Source organism: Podarcis gaigeae (genome assembly GCF_964106915.1).
Source record: "Podarcis gaigeae genome assembly, chromosome: 16".
Classification (NCBI taxonomy): domain Eukaryota; kingdom Metazoa; phylum Chordata; class Lepidosauria; order Squamata; family Lacertidae; genus Podarcis; species Podarcis gaigeae.
Genome location: NC_139693.1, coordinates 29369118 through 29385202, shown reverse-complemented (window position 1 = coordinate 29385202; position 16085 = coordinate 29369118). Strand labels below are relative to the sequence as shown.

Below are 16085 nucleotides of genomic sequence, written 5' to 3'. Positions count from 1 at the left end.
TATTTCTGTAAAAAAAAATGATTTAAGTCAAGTCTTACTGACTAGTGATTTAAATCGATTTGATTTAAATCAAATCCACCCTGGTTAGCAACTTCACTACCATCAACAAAAAATTAACATTTTTTAATGGGTAGTCCCCATTTTTCAAAATATTGTAGCAGGATGCCAACAATTCCTTGGGCTGGTGCAGAAAGACCAAATGCCGCTAGTCATGCTGATCAATGTTGTCTTACTGTTCTCCTTTGCTTTTTTGCAACAACCTGATGGTTTTCATCAAGGGATTTCTTTGTTCTGCAGCTGTGCCGTGTCTTGTGCAATGAAATTCTCAAATGACAGAAAACAATAAAAGCACTATTTCTAATTCTGCCATCTAACAACATCAAGAACACCAGCTTACAGCTATTCTCTGGTAACCTCCTGCACTGTGTTAGCTAACCTTTTTGGCTGTGATTATGCCATTAGTGGAATGCCCTCAAGGGGCCGATACTGTTCTTTTTCAGACTAAAAATGTGCCAATGATGATGCTTTTAAGAATTGTAAATTTACCTGGGTGTCACATAAACTACTGTAAACAATCCTGGAGTCAATTTTGATGGAGAGTGGTATTAAAATGTTTTAAATTAATGAAAATAAAAGAAGTTGAGTTACATCTACTTGAATAGTAATGACCTTGAGCTCAGACTCCCATATTACTTTGGGAGGCAAATATAGGTACTTACAGGGCTCTGTCTCGTGATCTCCAGCTTCCTCCCCTTCCACATTCTGCTTTTTAAACTCGTTAAGATCTGTCTGCAAAATATCATGGATGGCAGCATGAATCAAAGATGCTGCAAGGAGTGGTGGTGCATTCCTGTTATGGAAAGAAAGGAGAGAGACTGAAATGGACTGCATAGCCAAGGGAAAACAGTTGATGAAAATCTAAAATGAAGCATGTTTACGATTCCGACTCACACATCTATTCTTCATGATTTGCAGGGCAGTTGGCTGGGGCAGGTGGGTGGGGTATAAATAATAAAATTATTATTATTATTATGGTGGTGGTTTTTTGTTCAACATATGGAGGAAGGGATTGTGCAAATACAAGGTAACAATACTGTTCCTATTAAGTATATACTGCCAGATTTGTATAATGAAGAGTAATAATCTTTTGGTCCATTTAAAAAGTGAACCAAACCCACAGTTCACCCCAGAGTAGTACAACTCATAGCAACCTATTCTGTACTGTACACTTATCTATGTATTTCGTTTTAGGATTCACACATATAAGATCCAGTTTACATTTGAAGGATTTCTGTCTATTCCATGCATGCTTGCAAGGGGATTGTTTTCAGTTATTATGAGCTAATCCGAGGCACTTCCTGTTATTCTCTTTTTCTCAAAGCAACTGGATTCTGTGCTGGAAACTGATGTCAACAATAGCATCCTTCTTCCCTCCCAGAATTTCCTGCAGGATACAAACTGCATCTTTTGGCATGAATAATACTTTGCTTCCTGTTCGGAAAAAGCAAAGTGGAGAGCTAGGTGAACAAACACCCCTTTCCCCCCCCCCCCCCACAAAACTGGCCTAGCATTAAGTCATATTTTATTCTTAACAGGAGCAATTGTTAAAGGTAGGTAGCCGTGTTGGTCTGCCATAGTCAAAACAAAATAAAAAAAATCCTTCCAGTAGCAACTTAGAGACCAACTAAGTTAGTTATTGGTATGAGCTTTTGTGTGCATGCACACTTCTTCAGGGGCAATTGTGCTAGTCGCAGTACTAGTGTGTACATGAGCTATCATGTACTATCACGTGGATAGTGATAGTACATGAGAAATGGATAGCATTGTTGCAGAAAGCTATGGTTGCATATGCACAGAACATTTAAAGTACATCCCCTCAAGAATCCTGGGAACTGGTAGTTTCCTCATAGAACTACAATTCCCAGTGCCATTGACAAACTAAAGTTCCCAAGACACTTTGGGAGCGGTGCTTTAAATGTATGCTGTGTACATCACCACTTATAGACTCGTGGTTGCCATTTTCTTTCACATAAGGAGAAAGAGTACATAGCACTGTTGCAAAGGGAGAATGCACAGATTTAGAAGAACCAAACAAAAATAGTGGGGCAGGAGGAATAAAATAGTCAAAATAGTCAACCGTTGCTTGTGGTGAGAATAGGGAATGTGGCTGCCACACTGCACATCCAAAGGAATAATGTTGAATGGATGAGGGGGTTTTTTGTTTGGTTTTTTAAAAGCAGCTCCATTAATGCGAGAGGAAAGATTTGCATGGGCAGCCATGAATATATCTGTGGTTTCGGAAGGCAAACTGCTATTTCCTAGTGATAAAACAGAATTCTGTTATCTCATGGTTTGCCCTTCCCCCGGCTAACATAACATATAATATAACAAGCTCTAGCTGGGCAGGCGTGCATTTAAGGCAGTAGACAGACAGCCATAGCTGAGAAGCAATTCCATGCAGGCGACTGAGCAGGCTGGCAGGCGAAGAGAGAGTGACCTCTCTCAAAGAATCCTGGGAACTGTAGTTTGTTAAGGCTGGAGTTCTCCACCTAGCAGAAAAGCAGTGGGGCTGCTTCAAGGAGAATGGTGCCCTCTGTCCCTTTTCTGCCAGCCCCAAGCAGGCTAGTAAAAAAAAGAGGAAGGAAGGAAGGAAGGCTATTGAAGTTATTTTTAGGTTCACATGGTAGGATTCCCATCTCCCAAAACAAGAGAAGGGTCATTTTCAGGATTTAATTTGAGCTGGAATTCTTAAAATATGGGCCCTGATCCCAAGTCTTTTATAAAGGTAAATGTATAGGGACCCCTGACCATTAGGTCCAGTCTTGACCAACTCTGGGGTTGCAGCGCTCATCTCATTTTACTGGCCGAGGGAGCCGGCGTACAGCTTCTGGGTCATGTGGCCAGCATGACTAAGCCGCTTCTGGCAAACCAGAGCAGCGCACGGAAATGCCGTTTACCTTCCCGCCTGAGTGATACCTATTTATCTACTTGCACTTTGACGTGCTTTCGAACTGCTAGGTTGGCAGGCGCAGGGACCGAGCAACGGGAGCTCACCCCGTCGCGGGGATTTGAACCGCTGACCTTCTGATCGGCAAGACCTAGGCTCTGTGGTTTAACCCACAGCACCACCCGCGTCCCAAGTCTTTTGTACCCATCCATTCATTGGGTGTATCATTATCATATTTGGGTTGGCTTGCAAATAATTTACGAGCGTGTTCAGTCTGCTTCTCTCTTTCGCCACCTGGTAAGCCTGCCAAGCCTACAGGCACCTGGAATGAGTAAACGGGTTGCACCATTGTGTGTATGCTTACTCAGAAGTAAGCTCTGCCAAGTTCAATGAATTATTAGGGGGACGTGTACACAGCATTGCTAGCTAGAATATTTCAGTCAGTATCTATCTAAGCCAGGAATGGGTAAGTTGGTCGTGGTCTTCCCAGTGTTGTTGGACTACAACTCCTATCAGCCCAAACCTGCGTGGCTAATGGTAAAGGAGTTACAATATAATAGGCTGCCTATCACCAGGGTAAGCACTGGGGCAGGAATTACTAACAGGTTAGATTACCATAAATTGGTTAAAGGTAAAGGTAAAGAGACCCCTGACTATTAGGTCCAGTCATGACCGACTCTGGGGTTGCAGCACGCATCTTGCTTTATTGGCTAGGGAGCCGGCATACAGCTTCCGGGTCTTGTGGCCAGCATGACTAAGCCTCTTCTGGCGAACCAGAGCAGCTCACAGAAACACCCTTTACCTTCCCGCCGGAGTGGTACCTATTTATCTACTTGCATTTTGATGTGCTTTTGAACTGCTAGGTTGGCAGGAGCAGGGACCGAGCAACGGGAGCTCACCCCATCACGTGGATTCGAACTGCCGACCTTCTGATCGGCAAGTCCTAGGCTCTGTGGTTTAACCCACAGCGCCACCCGCATCCCTTAATCTGTTGGTTTGGGGGCAATATAAGGATGGTGGGTTTTTTTGCTGTGTGTGTGTGTGTGTGTGTGTGTGTGTGTGTGTGATGAGATTAATCTCTTGGCCAAAATTCTCAATGAAAATTCTACGGTTGAGTCCCCTTTTGCAGAACATCCCAGTGCAACAGTTCAAGCATACTTGTAAAATGCCAAAACAAATCTGGTCAAGCCATTAACAGTTCTTCTTTCAAACCCACCTCTCAGGAGCAGTTTTACTCCAATTACATACATTTCTTACCCACAGAAACAGCAAGAGTACAAAGTCTCAGACAGCCAGGTTCTGTTGGGTGGAAGAGTTGGAGACTCCCTCCCTGAGAATTCTTGTGGTCGAAAAGGAATAAAAAAAAGTTGGGAAAAGTCTTTGCAGTTTTGGAATCTTGGGGATATAAGTAATTTTAAGCCTCACAGAGGCTCTCTAACAAGCGCTAGCTCCAGGGCAGGAATGCAAAATATGCAGCTACTGTTCGGCTCATTCTTGCATTAACATAAAGATGGTCAGGAAGGATGAGACACAGTCCAAGCTTTACAACAATGTGTTGCGCTTTGCGGGCGGGGAGGGGTTTTAATTTATTTATTTCAAGATGTTTTCACAAGGTCCAAACATTTTAGCTGGCCTTCATGGCCGACTGAAATCTATCACAACAGAACAGGGTCTTTTCCGTAACCTCATGGTGCACTACCAAAGCACAGTTAAACCCCTGCTCCCATCTCCAACTTCTGGAGGTTCACCTCCCCATATAGCTTAGAGCTGGGGACTGGGAAGAGAAGCACGGCCAAAAAAAAATCCCTAATCCTAGTGGGAGGCATCCCATGCCAGAGACTGTCTAAGCACCAATGAGTGATCTAGGATCAGTCATTCTGTCAGGCTATAGCAGTGGGTTTGCTCTTTTCCTCTTCCCTCCCTAATCTCTTTTCCTTTTATACTGTGTCTGTAAACCTGAGGGCAAGGACTGTCTTATTGTTGGTATTTTAAGCATTTCTAAATCCTTCTCCCTCACTCCAGTTGAAGAGCAGGTCAAAAATGCTTTAAATGAAGTGTGGACCGTGTCCTAAGGGAAACACATTTTTAATGCACAGTCTAGCAACATTTTGTCTACCATTGAGAAATGAGTTTACTGAAACAGACATACCAGCCGACGCTGAACCACAAAATTGCTAATTCAGAACCACTGAACATATACTTTTTAAGCTGTCATGCTACAGCTTAGTTGCAACAAATATAACCAAGGTGGAACCATGTCTGCATTTAGGACAGTTCTTCAGACGTAATTTGAAAGAGCTATTAATAATAATAGTATTCAGAAAATTGCACACATTCGCCTATTTGCATGGTTAAAACTTGGTAAAATTGTTATTTTAAGCAAAGTAACAATTCATCACTGGGAAGAATAATAAATATAAAATAGGAAGCTTTCCTTAATAGAGAGAGGCTAAATTGACTTTAAATTGCTTTAGCTAGATAAATAGTTTTGAATCCAAACTACACCAGTTTTTAGTAGAATTTAACAATGAACAGCTTACTCTTAGTTGAAAAATTAACATTTTCAAAGAAACATGTCAAATCACAAACTGCCACAAATCAGTCTTAATTTTAAATGAAAACATTCATCATCAAAGCATGTTTTGACCAAAGACAGTTTTAAATACATTAGACACAGCTACACATTTTACCGTTCTTTTTCTAACCCCAGAAAGAACAGGGGTATTATTGATTTAATATTAACTTTAGAAACAAAAAGGAAAACACAGTGTTCACCGTTTGCAAATATGACCCAGGCCTTTTTGGGATTGTTTTTAAATTGTTCAGCAGTTACAATTGAATTAAAGCCTCTGATTGAACTAACTAACGTGAAACACAGAAAAGGAGGCTCAAGCTGTAAATTTTGTATAGCAAAAGACTACACCATGGGTAGGCAAACTAAGGCCCGGGGGCGAGATCCGGCCCAATTGCCTTCTAAATCCAGCCTGCGGATGGTCTGGGAATCAGTGTGTTTTTACATGAGTAGAATATGTCCTTTTCTTTAAAATGCATCTCTGGGTTATTTGTGGGGCCTGCCTGGTGTTTTTACATGAGCAGAATGTGTCCTTTTATTTAAAATGCATCTCTGGGTTATTTGTGGGGCATAGGAATTTGTTCATTTGTTTTTTGCAAAATATAGTCCAGTCCCCACAAGGTCTGAGGGACAGTGGACCGGCCCCCTGCTGAAAAAGTTTGCTGACCCCTGGACTACACCCTTGGAAGGGCTGAATAAACTAATATTTCAGATTGTTATGCGCCTATGCACCCATACAAAAAAAATTAGCCACCTATGATTTTTCCAGCTTTGTCCCTATACCTGCCCCTCCTCTAGGTTTACACGATATTCCAACTGTATAATTATGTGTGTTTCAGAAGAGACTCTCTGCACTGATTGAGAAAAAAATGGAAGGATCTAGCCTGTCAAATTATATAGTTCCATCTCTATTTACAGAAGGTCTTGAGGTCCCTTTTCCACCACACACAGAAACCAGAATGCTGGACTTCCTATCCCCTGCATTCCCCAAAGAAATGAATTAGCTGTACGCAGCCTGTTACGGAACTGCCCCTGTTCCTTAGTGGAAGCAGAATTTATTTCCTCCCTCTCTTTTCTTTACTGATCTCTCCCTGCTTTGACAGCACAAAGTAAGCCTTTCATTTAGGAGAGTTTTGAAGGCTTGCGTTTAACCGGGCTTTCTCAACCTCAGCCCTCCAGATGTTTTTGGCCTACAACTCCCATGATCCCTAGCTAGCAGGACCAATGGTCAGGGATGATGGGAATTGTAGCCTCAAAACATCTGGAGGGCCGAGGGTTGAGGAAGCCTGGTTTAACCCATGATAGCAGACAACAAACATTACTTTTAAAGAGCATAGGGAACATGGTAGATAAGTTATATTTAACTGTAGAAGAGAAATGGTCCTGGCCACAAAGCGCTTATTCTCAGGAGAGCATCAAAGTTTCTACCATATCCCATGCAAAAAAGAAAAGAAAAAAGATGGAAAGACATTAATAGATTCAACCAACATCAAGCTTTAAAATTTTTTGTCCCCGAAATATTTATTAAAATATTTATACCTACTCTTCACCTGTAAAGATACCAGGAGAAGATACAGAATACAAGATAACAACCCCAATTAAAAAGCAAAGAGCCGTAAAGGAACAAGACCATCATCTAAAACAAATAAAATCAGACGAAAACAGAAGAGCAAGCTGAAATAGTGGCATCAGAACAAAATCAAGGACTGGATAAATTTGATTTACAAAAGATCCAAGGATCCAAACTAGTCTTGTCTAGTTTGGCCCTATTTATACAGCTAATTGTACCATTTTACTGTCATTGCTAACTTGAGAAAATGAAATGAGAGTGAAGATTTTGCATCTGTTAAATTAAAAGGACAGTAAAACAATAAACATCACTATGAAAACAGAAGAGTTTAATTTTTAATTCAAACTGACAATTTTTTAATGTACAAGAAGCATATGTAAGGGTCAAAAGGGCTAGAGGTTATCTAGTAATTTTCCCTGGTAGAGCATATAATATGCTGTTTTTGTACTCCATACAAATTCTGCTGCAAGACCGGAAAACTGTAGTCCTAAGCATCTTTGTCTGGAAATACAGTGGTACCTTGGGTTAAGTACTTAATTTGTTCCAGAGGTCCGTTCTTAACCTGAAACTGTTCTTAACCTGAAGCATCACTTTAGCTAATGGGGCCTCCCACTGCTGCTGTGCCGCTGGAGCACGATTTCTGTTCTCATCCTGAAGCAAAGTTCTTAACCCGAGGTAATATTTTTGGGTTAGCGGAGTCTGTAACCTGAAGCGTATGTAACCCGAGGTACCACTGTATGTTGGCTTTAAATCAGTTAATATTTCATTGCAGAGAAACAGGTTTAGGATAAGGATACACTGCACTATCCTCTATGCTGCCATACTAGGGAGAGGGGAAATATTTAAAGATGAAAATAGAATTTAATAGGAGGCAACATCCAAATTAAATTCAGGTTAGGCAACAGATGGTGTGATCACACCAGATGCCCTGCCAGGGAAAAACATCTTCCTGCCCCTAGCATTGTTACGGGTGTTTTACTGTTGCACACAAGCATCTGGACAACATTATGAAATACCAGGTCTAAACAGTGGCCTTAGCTTGCTCACATCCAGGTAACAGTGTTCGTTTCATTTATTATTAAGCATTTACTAATAAATTCAGATTTAGAACAATTGTATCAACATCATTCAATGAGATGTAAGTAATGGGATGATAAAAAAAGGGGATTCAGAGAAGACTGACCCAGCAGCATATGGGCTGCCAGTGAATACTTTAGAGTAATGGAGTTATGTGCTGGCAGTAGTCTGTCCCCATCAACAGTCTAGCTGCAGTGTTTTGCAACTGTTGGAACCGAAAAGTAGCCCCACGTAGAGTGCGCTCACTTCAATAATGGAGTCTTGAGGTTACCAGTGAATGGATCACTGTGGCCAGACCATTCCTGTCCCAGAACGACCATAGATGACAAACCATCTGTAGCTGGTAAAAGGCACTCCTAGCCATTCAGGCCAACTGAGCTTCAGTGACAAAGATGGACCCAGGAGCATCCCAAATGTTGAACCTGTTCTTTCAGAAGGAGTGCAACCCTATCCAGAAGAGGCCAAGTTTCCAGGACGCAGGAACTACCAACCCACAGTCTCCATCTCTGTGCCCGGACAATGGTCCAGCTTGTGCACAACCTCACCTAACTCAGATGCTATGGAGAAGCAGAGCTGTGTGTCATCAGTGTACTGATGGCACTTTGCCCCAAAATTCCTAATGGCCACACCCTCCTACAGGGACGTGGGTGGCGCTGTGGGTTAAACCACAGAGCCTAGGACTTGCCGATCAGAAGGTCGGGGGTTCGAATCCCCGTGATGGTGTGAGCTCCCATTGCTCGGTCCCTGCTCCTGCCAACCTAACAGTTCGAAAGCACATCAAAGTGCAAGTAGATAAATAGGTACCACTCCGGTGGGAAGGTAAACGGCGTTTCCGTGCGCCGCTCTGGTTCGCCAGAAGTGGCTTAGTCATGCTGGCCACATGACCCGGAAGCTGTACGCCGGCTCCCTTGGCCAAGAAAGCGAGATGAGCACCGCAACCCCAGAGTCGGTCACGACTGGACCTAATGGTCAGGGGTCCCTTTACCTTTACCTTACACCATCCTGCATGTGGCAGTCAAATGCAAATAATCATGGATCTGAACAAGAGAGCTCCAAAACCACAACAGCTCCACAATGGCCCAGTCGGACCTCTCAAAAGCCAAATAAATGTTGCTTTGTGGCTCTTCTATAAGATTCACATTTGCACAGTTCTGGTGATATAGGTAGGTGCTTTTTCTACCCATTCTTCCCCGGTTCTGTTCAAACCACCTACCATTACCGCAGCAGGTATTTGCACACACACAAAGCTCTTAACATATTTTAGTACATGCGACAATACATTTCATACCTTTGAGAGTTAAGTAGAAAAGCAATGCTTTGCCATTTTCAGAATAACATTTGAAGTCAGTAGTCCAAACATTACTGGGTGGGGCAAACCACTCCAAATTCCTCTTCAAGCTGCACTCATGAATTTGGCTTGTGGTTCACCCAGCAGTGCGGGTTTTCTTGATTCACTCCCCCCCCCCAAAAAAAATTCCTAGGTGAATTAATCTAATTTTCACTTTGTATCAGGTAATTTTCCAACTCCCTAGAAAATGGGCTAAAAACTTCAAAACCGCCAAGTTGGTCTAGTCCTGTATTTGCAGCTGGTATCCATTCCTTGTTTCTAATTAAGTTGAAAAACTAAAAAAACTGGATGCCTAGTTCACTTCATGCCTAGTTCACTTAAGGTAAAGGGACCCCTGACCATTAGGTCCAGTCGTGGCCGACTCTGGGGTTGCGGCGCTCACCTCACTTTATTGGTCGAGGGAGCCGGCGTACAGCTTCCAGGTCATGTGGCCAGCAAGACTAAGCCGCTTCTGGCGAACCAGAGCAGCGCATGGAAACGCCGTTTACCTTCCCGCCAGAGTGGTACCTATTTATCTACTTGCACTTTGACGTGCTTTTGAACTGCTAGGTTGGCAGGAGCTGGGACCGAGCAACGGGAGCTCACCCCGTTGCGGGGATTTGAACCGCTGACCTCCTGATCGGCAAGTCCTAGGCTCTGTGGTTTAACCTACAGCGCCACCTGTGCCCCTCTAGTTCACTTAACCTCCATTAAATGCAGAAGTGTTAGTTGTTAAAACTGTGTCTTGCCCTCCTTGTGCTCCAAGCAGCACCTGTGAGTTACCCAGGCTCCCTCCCACTGGGGCAGTAGTAGGCTCAGAACTGCTTATTTCCATAAAAACAATTACCGGTACAATAGGATTTGCAGTCCTTGCCTGTACCGTTAGCAGGCACCGTTCAATTCCCAAGGCAGCCCATTCTTTTTGAAACAGTCTTTTTGAAACATTTGCACCCACTCTTTCATATAATCACCAATAATCCCCTCCTTCCCCCACATACACTAATAACCCCACAAGCACACCCTATGACTCCATCCATACATTCAGATACAGCCTCCACACACATGCACTATTGATGATGCTCTCCACTTGCCTGAATAAGTCAACCCTTCCTATCTGTGCATTCACGATGCCACCTCACACATGGACTAATAATGCACCCTAGTCCTACTTTAGTAACTCCACTCTTCCTACACAGAGGGCTGCTGTTATCATTAGGCAAACTACGCAGCTGCCTAGGCTGCAGACTTCAGAGGGGTGCAGTACTGACCTTCAGAGGGCAAAGTTTAATATACATTAGTTTTTGTTATTTCATATACATTTCTGACATTATTTTACCTTTATGTTATATTTTGAATAATTTTATCACTTCCACAAGACATCTGTTTTTGAAAACTGAGGTTATCAATCGGGTTTGTGTGTGCGTGTGCGTGTAAGTACTTAGCCTTGCCTAGGGCACAAAATGCACTGGCACGGGGACTGTGCTACGTATTATTATTATAAAATGAATTTATACCCCACCCTTCCTCCCCAAGGAGCCCATATGCACTCAAAACATGACCTCACTCACATTATTGACTCCACAATCCATATGCATTCACGACGCTGCCTCACCCTTGCACTCGTGATCCCACAATCCATGTGCACTCAAGACACCTTCACCCTTGCACTACTGACTCCACAATCCATATGCATTTGAGACACTTTCACCCTTGCACTTGTGAGCCCACAATCCATATGCATTTGAGACACCTTCACCCTTGCACTTGTGAGCCCACAATCCATGTGCACTCAAGACACCTTCATCCTTGCACACTTGAGCCCACAATCCATATGCATTTGAGACACTTTCACCCCTGCACTTGTGAGCCCACAATCCATATGTACTCATGTTGCTGCCTCACCTTTGCACTAGTGACCCCACAATCCACACACACACGTGTGCACCTCCCGCTCCCTGCCCGCTCTGCAGGACCCAGCCCTAGCTTCGCTCTCCCAACTCCGTGCCCAGTTTTCGCCCCGGGCGCAACTTTCCGCCGCGCCGCCTCTCGCTCCGCCACCCGCGGCCCCTCCTCAGGCTCCCCCCGGGGCCTCTCTCTCCGGCCCCTACCTGCTGCCCAAGAAGGTCCGGGCCAATTCGACCAGCTCCGCCGGCGCTTCGGCCTGGCTGAGGGACCCCAGGCGGCCCGGCGCCGGGCTCCAGGACGGCGCGTCGTCCGGGCCCAGCGGCCTCGGGAAGTCCCTCAGGAAGGTCCCCACGAAGCCCCGCGCCGCCTCGGGCCACGCCATGGCCTCCACGAGCGAGCACCCGAGCGCTTCCCGCGAGCTGCCTGACTGGAGGGAGGCGGACTCCGCCGCGCGGCCCGGCCTCCGCCTCCTCCTCCTCCTCTCCCCGCCTCCCCTGCCTTCTGACCCCCGAAGGGAAGCGGAGTGGCGGCGCCGGCCCCGCCTGGAAACGGCTCCTGTCAGGGCCGGGCGGCGGCGGGGAAAGGGGTGCGGGGCAGCGGCGGCCGATATCATCATCATCATTATGGAACGCCCTCCTGTCAGATGTCAAGGAAATAAAGAACCACACAACGTTTATTATTATACTTAATAAAATTTATTATTATTATTATTATTATTATTATTATTATTATTATTATTATTATTATTATTTGCTGTTGTTGGGCGCCCTCCCATCAGATGTCAAGGAAATAAAGAACTACACAACGTTTATTATTATACATAATAAAATTATTATTATTATTATTATTATTATTATTATTATTATTATTACTTCTTGTTGTTGGGCACCCTCCCATCAGATGTCAAGGAAATAAAGAACTACACAACTTTTAGAAGACATCTGAAGGCAGCCCTGTATTCGGGAAGTTTTTTTTTTTAATGTTTGAGGTTTTACAATGTTTTTATATGTGCTGTAAGCCGCCCAGAGTGGCTGAGGATTAACCCTGCCAGATGGGTGGGGTATACATAATAACATTTATTGTTGTTGTTGTTGTGGGGTGCCCTCCCATCAGATGTCAAGAAAATAACGACACAACTTTTAGAAGATATCTGAAAGGCAGCCCTGTATCAGGGAGTTTTTTTTTGTTTGACGTTTTACTATGTTTTTATATGTGCTGCAAGCCGCCCAGCCAGGTGTGTGGGTAATCATCATCATTATCATCATCATGAAATTGGCATACCGCTTGATTTTCTTTGGTTAAAAAACACACACACCTCAAAGCGGTTTACAGGAGACAAAACGGTAAAATCAAGAAAAAAATCACAGCATGCAAAAGTTAAAATGCCAAAACAGATTAGAATTGCCTCAGCTTTCTAAGCCGCTGAGCAGACTTGCCTACACAGGAATGTTTTTAGCAGGCGCTGAAGAGAGTATAGTGAAGGCCTAGGCACCTTTAGTTCCCTGTTGTGGCTGGAAAATCTGTCCCTTCTGCCCACCCCACCCCATGTTTATCTGAAAACATTTAACAGATTTCCAGTGCCATTCGTTTGTGAAGGAGTCCCACCGAATTAAAGGGGCTTACTCCCATGTAAGTAGGTATAGGAGCACCGACTTTATTGCAAGCAGCAGCCTTCTTGGAAGGGCAGGTGGTAAATAATCATCAACAGCGTAGGGGCAGTGACTAAAACAGAAACGATACTGATATTTCTGTTGCTTTGGTTCTCTCTGTGTGTACATATGCATGTGCATGCACACACACACACACAAAAAAAAAAACATATATGCACAATGCATGCACAGAAACATCTGCCAACTGAAATGAACAAGTAGGTGCAATGCCTGGCGTGCTCACAACTCCTGGAGAGCATGGAGGCACAGTAGTAGTAGTAGTAGTAGTAGTAGTAGTAGTAATAATAATAATAATAATAATAATAATAATAATAATATTTATACCCCGCCCATCTGGCTGGGCTTCCCCAGCCACTCTGGGCGGCTTCCAACAAAACACTAAAATACAGTAATACATCAAACATTAAAAGCTTCCCTAAACAGGGCTGCCTTCAGATGTCTTCTAAAAGTTTGGTAGTTGTTGTTCTCTTTGACATCTGGTGGGAGGGCGTTCCACAGGGCAGGCACCACTACCTCTGCCTGGTTCCCTGTAACTTGGCTTCTCGCATTGAGGGAACCGCCAGAAGGCCCTCGGCGCTGGACCTCAGTGTCCTGGTAGAACGATGGAGGTGGAGACCTCAGGTATACTGGACCGAGGCCATTTAGGGCTTTAAAGGTCAGCACCAACACTTTGAATTGTGCTCGGAAACGTACTGGGAGCCAATGTAGGTCTTTCAAGACCAGAGTTATGCGGTCTTGGCAGCCGCTCCCAGTCACCAGTCTAGCTGCCGCATTCTGGATTAGTAATGGCATCAGGATTGGCCCTCTCAGCCGGCCAACTAATTCACATGAACAATAACAACAGTGTGGCAGGCATTCCATCACCCCAGGCTGTTGCCAGCCAAAGGCATAGTGATGGTAAACAGGAAACCTGCCTTTACAGGCATAATGACTTAGAAAATGCAGTATATGCTCTAAATCCACTCTCAATTGCTACATATCCAAGGTTATTTATTTAGTGCATGACACAACTGGTATAGCTGAAGGAAAACAAGAGAGAACACTACCAATTCTCCCTCTGGTGGCTTCTTGGTAAATCTGTCTCCTCACCTTTTACAGCAGAAATGTTTTGTTTGTTCAGAAGATTTCTATCAGCGCCTCACCATATGAGCCCAGAGTGGGTTACAGCAGCAGAATACACCGCCGTAAAAAACAGCCGAAACCATTACAATAATAAAACAAATTTAAAAATTCCAAATGGAACAGACTCCTGACTCCTATTGTCTTCAGCTTCTGGAATTGATGGGAGTGAGGAGTCCAGGGTCACAGGTTACCTTTTCTCTGCTCTACAGAGCACCTAATAAAGAGAGTTAATATGGATAGACAGTGGGCAATCTACAGGGAATTGCTGTACTTTACAGGGGGGGGGGGGACCCAAATTTAAAGTAATGGAAAATGTAAGGAGCCTTGTTACGGATTGGTTACAATACCATCAGTTACATGAAATGTTTAAATTAAGATAGAAATAATGGTTTTCTGGACCAAAGCTCACAATTCGAAAAAGAACTTTTACAAAACAAAGAGAAACTTTTGTCCAAAATGTACAATTTGTTATTAGAGTGGGAAACAAAAAATGAGCTTGTTAAAGCCTCAATGACACACTGGGCAAGACATATAGGTCATATTACAGATTTTAACCTCTGGGAAAATCTCTTCTCTTTCCTGTTGCTACTGGTTTTTGTAGGTAGTAAACCCACAATGTATGTGCATTGTGCACATTTAGCTTTATGTGTTGAGGCAAAAATTAAAAAGGGGGTGGAAAGGGGGAGTTCCAGGAAAATAACTATGGCAATCCTGTCCGCCATTGCACCCAATGTGTTTTGACGTTACACGGTTTTGGCTTTAGTCACATGGGCTTACTGTAATAGAAAATGAAAAGAAAAGCAATTATATGAAAAAAGAGAAAATGTTTCTCAGGCTGCTGAAGCGAAGCCTATGAACTTCCTATGGGGAATTTTTTAGAAAGCCTGGGTGCAAGACTGCAAACTAAGTGGGGAACGAAAGGCCTTTTACAAACATAAGTGAAGGAGCGCCTTCTCCCATACAGACCAGCCCAAGTGTTAAGATCTGTGGGGAAGCCCCTCCTACCTGGAGCACATTACACCTTCTCGTTGACTGCACCAGCATGGGAGTCTCTCCCCTCTGATATATGACTGGCGTTGATCTTGGTGAGTTTTCGACACTCACTGAATACACATTTGTTTGTTGGGCATTAACACTGGAATCTATTGTCCATTGTTGTTTTGCTGGGCATTGTGAATATTTGCATGTGTTTTACTCTGAACGTTGTATTTTAAAATTGTTCATGTACCCAACCTCTGGAACTGCCGATGCAATGAAGAGCAAACATTTAAAGTGAGAATAACCAGACATTAAGAATACCTCCGCTGGGTCAGAGGAAGAAACCATTTAGTTCTGCATCACATGTCCTGCCTCTGAAGCTCACAAGCAGGCCATGGAGGGAATAATAATAATAATAATAATAATAATAATAATTATTATTATTATTATTATTTCTACCCCGCCCATCTGGCTGGGTTGTCTCAGACACTCTGGGCGGCTTCCAACATAAGGTTAAAAATGCGTTAAAACTTGTTGTGCTCCCTGGTTTCTGGTACTTAATAGGACTACTGTTTCTGAACCTGGAAATCTGTAGAGCTGTATGCAATGTAGTGCTAAGTTACAGCCACTTAGTGGTGTATTTCCCACTTGGCCATCTGCTATGCAACAAGTTTTTGCTAGTGCAACTGTTGCATTCGATGCATCATTAAAACTCATCCATCCACAAAGAACACTGGATAACATCCCATCATGACTAACAGCCATTGGCATCCTATTCCGCAAATTTGTCTAACCTCCTTGTCAGAGCCATCCAAGCTACTGGCCATCACTGAATTCTGTGGCAGCAAGTTCTGTACACTGCCCGACGTGTGAAGTTCTTCCTTTCGTCTGTCTTGAAATCCCCCATCTATCAGTTT

At 43.7% G+C, this 16085-nt stretch overlaps 1 protein-coding gene across 2 annotated transcripts in view; it reads right to left on the bottom strand.

Moving 5' to 3' along the window:
- The window catches only part of PPM1F (protein phosphatase, Mg2+/Mn2+ dependent 1F), a 44509-nt gene extending 32547 nt beyond the window's left edge, over positions 1 to 11962 (bottom strand). Inside the window, exons 1-2 of one of the 2 annotated variants that reach the window (XR_014559087.1) lie at positions 11602 to 11962; positions 720 to 850 (exon numbers count right to left, since the gene is read on the bottom strand). Coding sequence is in view for 1 of the 2 variants with exons in the window: in XM_083717436.1 (XP_083573562.1) it covers positions 720 to 850; positions 11602 to 11780 (310 nt within the window). In the remaining variant the exon portion in view is untranslated. The remainder of the gene's footprint in view (positions 1 to 719; positions 851 to 11601) is intronic. The other variant, XM_083717436.1, reaches the window with a different exon arrangement.
- Positions 11963 to 16085: the final 4123 nt, after the last annotated feature.